Source organism: Hemiscyllium ocellatum, chromosome 31 (genome assembly GCF_020745735.1).
Source record: "Hemiscyllium ocellatum isolate sHemOce1 chromosome 31, sHemOce1.pat.X.cur, whole genome shotgun sequence".
Lineage (NCBI taxonomy): Eukaryota > Metazoa > Chordata > Chondrichthyes > Orectolobiformes > Hemiscylliidae > Hemiscyllium > Hemiscyllium ocellatum.
This window is the reverse complement of record NC_083431.1, coordinates 43,991,114-44,005,102: the sequence shown is the minus strand read 5'-3', so window position 1 is coordinate 44,005,102 and position 13,989 is coordinate 43,991,114. Positions and strand designations below refer to the sequence as shown.

Genomic DNA, 13,989 nt, shown 5'->3' with positions numbered 1-13,989 from the left:
CAACACTATCCAGGGCCCTACCATTAATTGTTCAAGTCCTGTCCTTGTTCGGATTACCAAAATGCAATCTCTCATTTATCCAAATTAAATTCCACCCGCCATGCTTCAGCCCAATGACCCAATTGATTAAAAATCTCTTTGTAATCTTAGATAACCTTCTTCACTGTCCACGATGCCAATGTTGGTGTCACCTGCAAACTTACTAACCATACCTCCTGAATGCTCATCCAAATCATTTATATAAATGACAAACAGAAGTGGACCAGTCTGTGTCACAATTACAATTCACTAATTTGGCATGAGTGTTGTGAAAAAACTTCAGGTTTAAAAACTGTTGCACATTAAGAGTCCTATAGAAATCTCAAATTCAAGATACAGCCACAGAAACCAAGGTTGCTAAAACTCCTTTTCATTAATCTTTGAAATCACAGCAAGGTTAACCTGACACTTAAAACTATAAAATAAGCGAGCGCACTAACTAACTTACAGTATTTGACAAAATCAGTTTGAAAATCCTTTCGGCTTCCAATGAAAGATCTTCCTCGCTCGGTCCCCACGACAAATATATCTTTCTCATATACAGCAATACAAGCCACTTCAGCTTTTGACTTTGCAATTTCCTGGCACTGAAGAGGAAACATCAATTAAATGAACATTTTCAGCTATAACAGAAAAATGTATTCAAGTACTCTTAAATGAAATACTACCTATAAAATCGCTCCAACATTAATTTGAGTTAGGCTTTTACAAATATAACACACAAAAGAATCAAAAAGCTTCAAATTCAGGAATAGATTGTCTGTAAACTCTTATGTTCAGCATTTAATCAACAACCTTAAGTACTGAATGTTTGAATGAGTGCACCTAGAATTTGCTTATTTGACTCATAGGCCCAGAAGAACTTTTGAAAAGGCGATTTAACCCAACATTTTTATATACAGCGAAAATCAATATTTGCATAACGTGCCTTGCACTTGACACACGGTTAAGTTATACTGGTAGCACACAAAAAAAATTGTAATTTCACAAAATGCCAAAAGCTCTGAAGTTCAACAGAAAGCTCAGAACTATGTCTAAGCTTAACATCATATTTATTCAAACTTGAATAAAGAAATAAACTCAAAATGTGCAATTAACGCTAAGTTATGAATTGTACAGATGAGGACAGACATTATAAATGCACATAAGCCAAATAGCAACTGAAAAAAATAGCAAATGGGAGCTTGATGCAGAAGTCTGACATCACTCATTGTGAATCTAATAAAGATAACTTGAAGTGTTTGTAAAAAGTTAATACCTGCTGCTCAAGATTTCCACGTGCACAGAATACTTAAAGCCAGTTTTCAATCCAAAGCAATGCCAATGTTTATAACAGCAAAAAAAATACACTGGCACTGAGGTTAGATTTAAAGGATAGAAGTTTTTAAAAAGTTGCATAAACTTGCTCTTGATTCATTTGCTAATAAAGGGTTCTTGATAAGATCGACACAGAGACTACTTCTGCTGCTAAGGGAATCCAAAATAAGGAGGAATACATTTTAAAATTGGAGCTAGACCAGTTAAGATATGAAATTGTGCTTTTGTACACAGGAAATCTGGAATTCTCTCCTCCTCAAAAAAGTTATTGAGACTTGGTCAAATAAAATTACTTCAGGTCAAGGCAAGTAATTGGGGGATAAAAATAAAAGGCAGGTAAATGAGATTTAGGGACACATTGGTTACTGATATAACAATACAGCAGAACAGGCTAAAAAAAAAGGTCAAATAATCTACAAATCAGGTTTTCCTTAACAGATCCTCTAAGTGTACCATAAAATGAATTTATAGAGTTTTCTGCAACTCAAATGGCACAAGAGATCAAAAGGTATCGCCAATAAAATTCAATAAATTATAAAGCACAAAATTCTCAACACAAGAAAGAGTCAAATTTGTAAGAATCTGTATGCAATAACGTCTGCACGGACTGGAAATGTACAGTTCTACTCCAGTAATATTACTAATAATTGATTGTATAAATATGTTGAATAATACTGAATGACAGCCCCACAGAGAAACCCTTTATTTGAAAATAGCATTGATTTTTGTTTCATTTCAAAATTTATGAACTAAAGATATTGCCATAACAGTAGATCTAGATTTATCAAACAATAATAAAAAAAAGAATGAAGAGACTGTAAAATTTAAACTGTACAACTATGGACAGTCCACTTTTGCATCAATATCCAACTTGCAGCAAAATCAACACTCATTTTCCTCAATTTCCATGTTCACTCACTCAAACGAATTCATGAAAATATATCTACCACCCATTGGGAAGTCACAAATCTAAATACCACAACCATCTAAAAATGCAGTAAAAGGGAGCATCCTGGGCAATTCAAAAGTTTATCACTCCAAGATTACATTACAGTTACAATCCAAATAGGTTGCACTTCTCCCCACTGCTCCACTTTTAGCCTCCCAATGAGCAGTATTCATAAATCCACACACTTGTTTCCAGTTACCAATTTTTCTTTCTTCTTCAATAATAAATTCTGAAATGTTGGCATGATCACAGATTCAGTTAACTTATGGTAATTCAGTCTCAAGACCCTCAGTATAAGCAAGTTTTCTTACTATAAATCTCTTCATATTTGTATATTGATCTTATTAGTGTACACATGATTAATGAGAACAATTACTGCTGTATCAAAATATTCAGTATACACCAGACCTACACCCAGAAGATATGCTTGTAACGAACTTCATGGAAATGGAAAGTAATTAATATTCCCGATCTTACTCAATTAAGAAAGCCAAAAAACTGCCATCTACAATATATTGGAAGCATTTTCACTTCTGTCAGAAGGTTCTGGATTCAAGTTCCATTTCAGAACCCGATGGCAAAAAATTCAGGCTAATATTGCTGCATCATTAGAAATGCCATCTTTTATAATGAGATGCAAATCAAGGTACCATCTGTCTGCTGGGTTAATGTAAACCAATTCCACAGCCCTATTTTGAGAAGGAGCCGAGTTTTGCTCAGAATCCTTCATCACTCATCATCCTTCTGAAGTAATTATCAGTTGTCCCTCAGTCCAAGGATGGCAACTTAAGTTACTGCCATGATTTTCATGACTGGTCAGCCCAATTCTTTATCTGCTGATTTTTGCACACATGGGAAAGAGGGATATCCCATCATGTAAGGGATCCAGAGTCCTTTACTTTCTTTCCGTCACCATTCTGAATTAAAGCACCTAGATTCAAAAGTGTGATGTAGATGGACAGACAAGCTGCCACCATTTTGGCGATTAAAGGCAACCTCTTCCCAGCCTTCAAGGTTAATACAATTGTGCTTCAGTGTACCTTTGAAAAGTTTTTTATCCTGCACTAGAAAGTTAGCCAACTGACAGCTGAGGGGCAGAAGGAATGACAGTTTAAGTCATTCGGACAGATTTTGTAGGATCCTTGCCTAAATATTTGTGATGCAGCGTTCGAGAACTCCACTTTGTTGGACTGTCACTTCCTACAAGCTGAAGTCCAAAATTGCAAATACAATTCCAAATGCAGTTTTATATACATTCATCTTCAGTATTTCAATTTTCATATTCAAACATAGTGTAAACACTACATTCCTGGGCTGCTTCAAAATAGTTATTTTTACATTACTGCGAATTAATCACCTTGACATTTGAGTCTTGCACAGTCAACAGCATTCCCTAATATGATTTACAGGACCTTTCTTCTCAACAGCAGTAGGAACAAACAGTGACATAACCTTCTGAATCTACATTTAGAATTATCTCCTTCACTGGTATAGCATGAAAGCTGCTACAGACTTATATCAAATGGAGCAAAAACATTTTGCAAATATGCCCCAAGACTGAAATCCTTTGAGCCACGAAGTAAAAGTGCCTATGTAGCACAAGATGGTTAATAGTCAGTCACAGGTTTATTAACAAACAATCTTATAAATTTCAAATAATTTACCATAGACTCCAAGGCTGACATAAGGAATTTTACTGCCAGAAGATTTTCAGCGCTGGAGGGCTCCTCCTGTATGATTGGTGAAGTTCCAACTTGTGCCATGATTCCTGTGTGAAAGAGTAGAGGGAGAAGACAAAGAAAAATTCATTAAAATAAGCATACAACCAAGAAAGTCTCAATGCTGATTTCAAATCAGAAAATTCAGGCAAAAATGTAAATCACTAAAGTTAATTGCTCAAATGATTCAACACAAACAGGAACTGTAAATTTCAGTTTGGCTCCCAAGTGATGCTGCCAAAAATTAAATGTTGTTAACATTTAATTCTTCAGAATTTTTAAAGTCATACTGAGCTCAATACATTAATCATGTAGATGAAATGGGGAATCTGAGTTTCAAGAAAAAGGTTGGACAGGTTATACTTCATGATCTGCTGGAATTTAGAAAACAGCCAACTGGCTCCACTACCTTTGGATAAAGGCTCCTTGGATAAATTCTTGATAAGCAAGGTATGAAAGGGTGTATGTGTATTTTATAGTGCGCATACACGTACATTTTGGTTTGGCGGGAGTGCTGGGGAAGTCAAATCAACCATAACCTCACTGAATGGCATGTTCCTTATGCTCATAAAATGGATTAGGTTAGATTCCCTACAGTGTGGAAACAGGCCATTTGGCCCAAGTCCACACAGACTCTCCGAAAAGTAACCCACCCAGACATCCCCCTAGATTTACCCCTGACTACTGTACCTGATACTATGGGCAATTTAGCATGGCCATTTCACCTAACCTGCATATCTTTGGAGGAAACCAGAACAAACCACGCAAGATATGGGGAGAACATGCAAACTCCACATAGACAGTCACCCAAGACAGGAATCGAACGCAGGTCTCTGGTGCTGTGAGGCAACAGTAATAACCACGGAGCCGGAATGCCACCATATATTTAGATATGTGCCATGCAAGTCAGAGCTTACTATATTTTTATAACATTGATTTTGCTGTGAAAATATTTAAATACATTCAGATGCCAGCATGCATCCAGCTTGCATAGCATCATTAATGAATAAGCAAGTGCCCTTTCTTCATGTGTTAATCCTCTCATGATGTTCCATTTTTTTCATCTCTGAATAATTTCAGAATTCAAGTAGTTCCTTGTACTTTACTGGATCTTCTTCCATTAGTATCTTTACTTGAGATCTTACTGTATTCCCTTAGTCTAGCCCCGGGTAATACCAGACTATTTTCTAGTCTACCGTTGCTTCTCCCAAATCCTTATATATCTCATTCTCTTCCAGAAAGTGATCATCAGCACTTACAACCAAATCATAGATTAGTAACGTGATATGGTTGTCAACCAGCCTGGAATCAGCACAGGCAGCAGCATTACTTTCCATCTCCATGAATGAATCCAAACATACTTCATTGATAAAATGCAAGCATTTCAGATGTTTGGGTGGGATGCATTACAGGTATATTGCCTCAGTGGCAACCTCAGGACAGTCAGATTTCAAATCTCCTCTGTTTTGAAAGAAAAATAGAACTGTTATAACAGCGATGCAAATACACTGATACTCAGGCCCCATTATACCAATCACACCATTTCCTTAAATGCATTGATTCAATCATAAGTGGCTGATTTCTTTTCTCTACTATTGTCCAAAATGAAAGGGATTTTCACCAGGCTTCTTTGACATAGTCAAAGTAATATATTTATTAGAATCATATAGAGTCAGAGATGTACAGCATGGAAACAGACCTTCCGGTTGAACCCATCCATGCTGACCAGACATCCTAAATAAATCTAGTCCCATATTCACATTAAATGCTTACTTCTACTGCTCTATGTTCTAAATGGCAAACCCATTTATGTAACTATAGTTCAGGATTAAACCTTTTTCCCCAAAACTCCCAAATACGGACAAGTCTCTGCAGAAATGCTGGGGGAAAAAAAAAAGAAAAAATACCCCTTGGGACGAGGGTCTGACAACAAAAGTATGAACAAATTACCTCAGATGCTGGAATTTGCACTGAAAACAATAAATGCTGAAGATCACAGCAGATCAGGCTGCATCCATGGAGAGAAGGCATAAACTAACGTTTCAAGTCTAGATGACTCTTGATTGAGCTGAAGTGAAGTGTGGAGGGACAACATTTATGCTATAGTTCAGGGGCTTGTGGGTATTGGTGGAGAAAAGATGTTAGTACTTTACATTAAGTGATCAGAATATTAGAATGGCAGAACAACGGTGTGCATCTCCTGCCAGACTAGAAAGGAGAGCAAGTGGGATGGAGGAAAGATGTAATAACAAGCTAAAAGAAAATAAAATAAGTTTCACAATTTAAAGGCATAAGATATGATGCACTGTCACAGTACATTGGATTGCCTGTCGATGAAACTGAATTATTGACAGACAGTCACAGACTGATGAACAGCGTTGAGCTAAAATTGTCATGACCCTAAGTCTGAGTCTTCAGCAACTGGTCACAGTCCAGGATTCTCAACAGGGTCAGAAATGTTAATAATAGAAACTATAAAGGTTCCCAGAATTTCTGCTGGGAAATTGTTATTCAGGAGAGATTCCTTCATCTTCAGGTGTGTCTGCCTTATGGACTTAGGTCTGTAGAACAGAAAATCAAATCCAGGAAAGAGTTGCTAGGCGAAAAGTAGCATCTAGCCTCTTCCCCCCTCCCCCTCAGTCTTTTCAAAGCCTGGTCTTTCTGTGATTAAGAACCAACAAAACTAGTTCTAACCTCCTTGAAATCTCACCTTGCCTTCCCCAAAGTCAACTGTTTTTTTTCTAATACTAGGTTTGCAGATGAGACTAAAATAGAAGTTTATCAGAAATTGCAGCCATATCTTAATCAGCTGGGGATATGGGCTGAGAAATGGAAAATGGGGTTTAATATAGATAAGTGCGAGATCTTGCATTTTGGAAAGTCAATTTAAGATACAAGTTTTATGGTGAATGGTAGGGCCTTAAGGAGTGTAATGAAACAGAGGCTCCTTGGAGTTCAGGTCCAGTTACCCGAAAGTGGAATCACAAGTAGACAGGGCAGTGAAGGAAGCTTTTGGCACACTGGCCTTCATCAGCCAGAGCACGGAGTATAGATGTTGGGAAGTTGTGTTACAATTATACAGGGCATTGGTGAGGCCACACATGGAGTATTATGTTCAGTTTTGGTCACCTTGCTAGTGGAATGATTTTATTAAACTAAAAAAAAGTGCAGGAGAAATTTACAAGGATGTTGCCAGGACTTAATGGTCAGAGCTATACAGAAAGTTTGCTCGAGCCATGACTTTTTTCTTTAGAGTATAGGAGACTGAGGGGGAATCTTATAGAAGCGTATAAGATCATGAGAGGCATAGAAAAGGTGAACACACTCAGTCTTTTTCTCAGGATTGAGGAATCAAGGACTAGAGAGTGAGAATGTGCATAGGGTATAATCAGGCAGGGAAAGAGTTACGTTCTGAGTTTTGTGAAATAAGGGGTTCAGCTGAGCATGACTCAGGTGAGATAAGCACTTAGTTAACAATGTGGTGCTGGAGGCAAGGGTAATGGGTTAACAAGGTGGAAAAGCATTCATCATGTAGAGTCATTTAACAATATTGGAAGCATTCAGTATGCAAGGTCAGTTTAACAAGGTGAAAAAGTATTCATTACGTGAAGCCAATTATTCATTGTGTAACAGGAGATGGCTTAATCTTTACTGTTGATCCTCGCTGATTGTAACAGTCACCCAATTCATATGTATGTTGCCTTATCTGGATGCTCCTCCCGTAAAATGAGTATATAGTTCGCTGAGAAACTGCTCTTCCGGAGAAGACCATGAATGTGTGCCTCTGTGCATATGGACGACCGTTCTCGCTCTCCCTCCAGGGCCAAGAATAAAGATTTAAAAAAAGGTAAAACTACACTGTCTAAAGTATTTTACTTCGACTAAGTGAAGGGGGAAAACAGGAACATCAGTTTAAGGTTAGAGGGGAAATAATAAAAGGAAACCAGAAGGGCACATTTTTTTTTATTTACAGAGGGTGGTATGCATACAGAATGAGCTGCTAACGCATGTGGATAAGGCAGGTACATTAACAACATTTAAAAAGGCATTTGGACAAATACATGAATAGGAAATGCTTAGCAAGATATGGACAAAACTGCAGGGAAATGGGGTTAACATGGTGGACATTTTGGTCTGCATGGACCAGTTTGGAACAAAGGGCCTGTCTCTGTGTTGTAGGACTCTTGACTCTAAGAGGTGGCTTACAGCACTGTTGACTTAAGTGCTTGATGAAATCACATGAAAAAACCTCTTCCAATCCAGAAGAGGTCCAACTCATTCCATGTCTTCTAATTTTTCACATTTCTTAAACAAATATAAAAATCAACAAAAGTGAATTCAATTAATAGGAGGCAAAGTTATGCAAGTCTGAAAAAAATGCATAAAAATTTTTTTTAAAAAACATAAAAGCAAGGCTGAATCCAGTGCAAGCAGCATATGTAATTTATCGCCTCGTTCTTTCCAGCCTGAGACCTATCATTTTGTTCCTCTAACCCTCCCGTCACACTTTTATTTGCTCAAAAAATCTTTAGTTCTGACGAAAGGTCAGAGCTACAACTTATTCAATGTTTCAGCATTTTCAGTTTTTATTCCAAATTTTTAGAGTCTGAAGTATTTCACTCTATCATGAGACACGTGCAAGGTGACTATATTTTGCTCACGTTGAAGTAGACAATTAGCAGGGCCTTGAGATATATGGCAGATAAAACGGTTTCTAAACTAGTGGGTCATACATTTGCCTTATACACGAAAAGGTCCCTGATTTGAAAACAAGCAGAAAGAGCGTTGGTGCCTTATCAGATAGCATGACAGCTCAATTGTTAGTACTGCTGCCTCACAGCACTAGGGTCCTGGGTTCAATTCCACTCTCAGCTGACTTTCTCCCTATGTCTAGATGGGTTTCCTCCGGATGCTCCAGTTTCCTTGCACAGCCTAGTGATGGGAAGGTTAGGCAAATTAGCCATGCTAAACTACCGGAAGTTTCCAGGAATGCACAGGCTGGATGGATTAGCAATGGGAAATGCAGAGTTGGACGGATGGGTTGGGGGTGGGTTGGTGTGGACTCAAAGGGCCAAAAAGCCTGCTTCCATGCTGTTTGGATTCTATGATTCAATGGAAAAATCTACAGATTTGACAACAACAGCAAGGACTTGAATAATGGCTGGACATTGGAGAAAAAATAACAATAGGAGTGTGGAGCCAAGTCTTAGGACACTCAAATTTAACATGACTAGTATATGATCAAAGTCATTAATACCAAAATTTTTCATTAGCTGACAACATAAAAGCGAAGAAACAGATTGGTATTACATATTTGATGCATCCCAAATAGCCTTTTGTGTAACAGTGGACCCAGACAACATGGATTCAGTCCACAGTGAATACTTTGCATCGGTCTTTGTACCAGAAAAGGCATCAGGATGGAAGACTATGAAACATTCAAAGTTAAAAGGAGAGGGGGAGAATGAGAGAGAGAACTTAATAGTGAGTTTCGCAGTCTAAAAAGTGGATAAATCTGCAAGCCAGATGAGATACCTCCAATGCTGTAAAGGAAGTGAGGTGGTATCGGGGCCAAGGCTATAATTTTCAAATTCTCTTTAGCCAGAGGATTGCTAACACCAAAATAATAAAAAGGGATACACCAGGAAATTCATTTCAATAACATTTATACAATTTGATGAAAAACAAGAGTACCTGAAGAGAAACTAGAGCGTTCTTCTAACCTCATTGGTGCAAGTTATTAAAATGAATTGAGGAACAGACTATATCTGCACTTGGATAAACATTGATAAATCAGCGATAACAAATCCATGCTAAGGTAGTCGTGTTTGACAAATTTGAGCGAATTTGAGAAGGTAACCAGGAGAGTAATGCATTTGATTTGGCTTACCTGGATGTTTGTAAGACTTTTGATAAGGTTCCTCATATTAGGCTGGTCAAGAAAATGACAGCCCATGAGATCCAAGGCGAAGCTGCACATGGCTTCCTGGACTTTTTTTTATTTCCCTACAGCTATAGAAGTGAGTGTTTTTTAAACCAGAGACCCTACTTTGTCAGGCCTCCCACTCAACCACCACCTCTAACTTTAAATGCAAGGAACATATTAGATAAGCTCCTTTTTTTTTTAATATTTTGTTAAGGGGACTAATAGGGATGGCAATGCAGGAAGAATGCTTCTCCTGCATGATGTTGGAGGTGAGGGACGCCTATAGCGTCCCAAAGTGCATCTGCAATGCGTGCACCAACATTCACTCCTCCAAGACCACGTTAGGGAACTGGAGCTGGATGAACTTTGGATCATTCGGAAGGCAGAGACTGTGACAGATAAGACTTGCAGGGAAGTAGTTACTCCTAGGCATGAAGAAAGCTGGGTAATTGTCTGAAGGGGAAAGAAACAGTCACCACAGGGATCTCCTGCGGTCATTCCCCTGAAAAACATGTATACTGTTTTCAGGTGGGGGAGGGACTTACCAAGGGCATGCCATGAGGTGCAGGTCTCTGGCACAGAATCTATCCCTGCTGCATAGAAGGGAAGGAGGGAAAAGGAGGAGAGTGTTAGTCATTGGAAACTCGATAGTTGAGGGTCAGATAGAAGGCTTGTTGGGAATGAACGAGACTCACAGTTGATGTGTTGCCTCCCAAATGCCAGGACCTGTGATGTCTCAGATTGTGTCTTTGGGGTCCTGAGGGAGAGGGTGACCAACCCCAAGTCGTGGTCCACGTAGGTACCAACGACACGTAGAAAGAAGGATAAGGATGTAAGGCAGGAATTCAGGGGGTAAGGTGACAGCTGAGAACTAGAACAAACAGTTGTCATCTCTGGTTTGTTACACATGCCATGTGATAGCGAGGCAAGGAATGTGGAGATATCTCAGATGAACACATGGCTGCAGGGATGGCGCAGAAAGGAGGGGATCAGGTACATGGATAATTGGGGCTCATTCTAAGGAAAGTTGGACCTATACAAACAGGACTGTCTTCAGTTGAACCCGAGGGGTACTAATACCCTGGGTAAGAAATTTGTTGGTGCTATTCAAGTGGGTTTAAACTAGCTCAGCAGGGGGATAGGAACTTGGAGGTGTAGTTCCAGTGCACAGAAGGATGAGAGTAGAGGATATGGACAGGATTTCACGCTCACAGGAATGTGCTGGCAGACAGCAAGCTAGCTTGAAGTGTCTACTTCAATGTCAGAAGTATCCAAAATAAGGTAGGTGAGCTTGCACACATTAGATACTTGGAACTTCAATGTTGCGACCATTTCAAAGACATAGCTAGAGTTGCGTCAGGAATGGATGTTGCAGGTTCCAGGATTTAGATCTTTCATTAAGAAAAGGGAAGGCGGTAAGAGAGGAGGAGGTGTGGCCTTGTTAGTCACAGACAGTATAACAGAGGCTGAAAGAACTTTTGATAAGGCCTCTTCTACTGAGGTGGTATGGGCTGCGGTTAGAAACAGAGCGGGGGGGGGGGGGGGGGGGGGGGGGGGGGTCACACAGCTGAGAGTGTTTTTTTTTAAAATAAAAAAGGCCCCAGCAGAGTTCCAATGATGTGGGGGAAACAGGATCAGCACAATGATTCTGGGTAGGAGTGAAAGGAACACAGGGTAGTCATTATGGGGGACTTTAACTTCTCCAATATTGACTGGAGATGGTACAACTCAAGTTGGATGGATCAGTTTTGTCCAATGTGTGCAGGAGGGTTTCCAGACACAGGATGTTGAATGGCCAACAACAGGTTGGGGGGGGGGGGGGGGGGGGGGGGGGGGGGGAGGAGGAGGAGGAGGAGGAGGAAGAAAGAGAGAGAAGAAGAGGCCACACTTTATCTGGTGCTTGGTAATGAACCAGGCCAGATGATTGATTTAGTGGTAGGTATGCACTTTGAAGAGTGTGACCATAATTCAGATATATGTTTTGTTTAGTTTAGGTGATGATAAAGTGATAGATACATTCTACAGGGCAAAATCATAGATGAGTGAAGGGCAATTATACTGCAATTAGGCAAGAGTTAGGATGCATAGAATGGGGCAGCAAAACGAAGGGGATGGTGACAATTGAATGGTGGAGCTGGTTTAAAGGAAGTTATTTCATGTCCTTGATAGGTATGTCCCTGTCAGGCAGGGAGGAAGTGATAAGGCAAGAGAACCATTGTTTAGTAAAGAAATGCATCTCTTGTTAAGTGGAAGGAGGAAGCGTACGTGACGTTGAGACGAAAGGGTTCAGATGAGGCAAAGAGGAGTTACAAATTAGCTAGGAAGAATTTACAGAGAGTTAAGAGCAAGGAAAGGACACGAGCAGTCTTTGGAAGGTAGAATAAAGGAGAGCCCTAAAGCTTTCTACAGATATGTGAGGAATAAAAGGATGACTAGGGTAGGATTAGGATCAGTCAAAAGACAGAAGTGGGAAGTTGTACATAGACCCTGTGGAGATCAGGGAGGTGCTAAATGATTATTTCTCATTTACTTTCGCTCAGGAAAAGTATAATATTGCAGAGAAGAAGAATGAGGTACAGGCTATTTGACTAGAAAGGATCGAGGTTAGTAAGGAGGTGGTGTTATCAATTCTAAAAGGATTGGAAGTAGACAAGCCGCCTGGGCCAGATGGGATTTATTGGAGGATTCTCTGGGAAGCGAGCGAGATGTTGGAGCATTTGGCCTTGATCTTTGAGTTATCATGGCATACAGATTTAGTACCAGAGGACTGGAGGATTGCAAATTGTGTGTTCTTGTTCAAGAGGAGCAGTAGAGATGGGGCAGGTAATTACAGACTAGTGCCTCTTGTAGGAAAAGTTTTGGAAAGGATTATAAGAGATAGGATTTATAATCACCTAGCAAGCAATAATTTGATTGCAGATAGTCAAAGGCAGGTCATGTCTCACAAACATGAGTGATTTTGAGAAGGTGACCAAGCAGGTGGACAAGGTTAGGGCAGTTGACATGGTATACATGGAATTCAGTAAAGCTTTTGATAAAGTTCCACATGGTAGGCTATTGAAGAAAGTGCACAGGATTGGGATCGAGGGTGATTTAGCAGCTTGGATGAGAAACTGGCTTTCTGCAAGAAGGCAGCGAGTAGTGTTTGATGGAAAATATTCAGACTTGAGTCCCTTTACTAACGGTGTGCCACAAAGGATCTGTTTTGGGACCACTGCAGTTTGTCATTTTTATAAATTACTTAGACACAGGAATAGGTGGATGGCTTAGTAAGTTTGCAGATGACACTAAAGTCAGTGGAGTGGTGGACAGAATGTGGAAGAATGTTGCAGGTTGCAGGGGCAACTTGGATAAACTGCAGAATTGGGCTGAGAGATAGCAAATGGAACTCAATGCAGATAAATGTGAGGCAAAAGTAAGGACTGCAGATGCTGGAAATCAGAGTCTAGATTAGAGCGGTGCTGGAAAAGCACAGGTTAGGCAGCATCCGAGGAGCAGGAAAATTGACATTTCGGTCAAAAGCTTCCTGATGAAGGAATTTTGCTGGAAACATTGATTTTTCTGCTCCTCGGATGCTGCCTAACCTGCTGTGCTTTTCCTGCACACCCTAATCTAGACACAGATAAATGAGAGGTGATTCACTTTGGAAAGAACAACAGTAAGGTAAAATATAGGGTCAATGAAAAGATTCTTGGGAGTGTGGAAGTTCAGAGGAATCTTAGAGTCCATGTACATAAATCTCTGAAAGTTGCCACCCAGGTTGATAGTGCTGTTAAGAGCATATGGTGTGTTAGGTTTTATTGGTAGAGGGAATGTGTTCTGGAACTGTAACGTCATGTTGCAACTATACAAAATGCTAGTGCAGCCGCACTTGGAATATTATGTACAATTCTGGTCGCCCCATTACTGGAAGGATGTGGGAGCATTGTAAAACGATAGAGGAGATTTACCAGGATGTTGCCTGGTCTGCAGGGAAGGTCTTATGAGAAAAGGCTGAGAGACTTGGGTCTGTTCTCATTGAAAAGGCGGCAGCTAAGAGG

At 39.8% G+C, this 13,989-nt stretch overlaps 1 protein-coding gene across 7 annotated transcripts in view; it reads right to left on the bottom strand.

Moving 5' to 3' along the window:
- The window catches only part of LOC132830462 (general transcription factor II-I-like), a 148,042-nt gene that overhangs the window by 117,774 nt on the left and 16,279 nt on the right, over positions 1 to 13,989 (bottom strand). For all 7 annotated transcript variants that reach the window (XM_060848196.1, XM_060848197.1, XM_060848194.1 and 4 more), the window contains exons 2-3: positions 3,970 to 4,073; positions 488 to 626 (exon numbers count right to left, since the gene is read on the bottom strand). In XM_060848196.1, coding sequence (XP_060704179.1) covers positions 488 to 626; positions 3,970 to 4,068 — 238 coding nt within the window. In that variant the 5' untranslated portion in view covers positions 4,069 to 4,073. The remainder of the gene's footprint in view (positions 1 to 487; positions 627 to 3,969; positions 4,074 to 13,989) is intronic.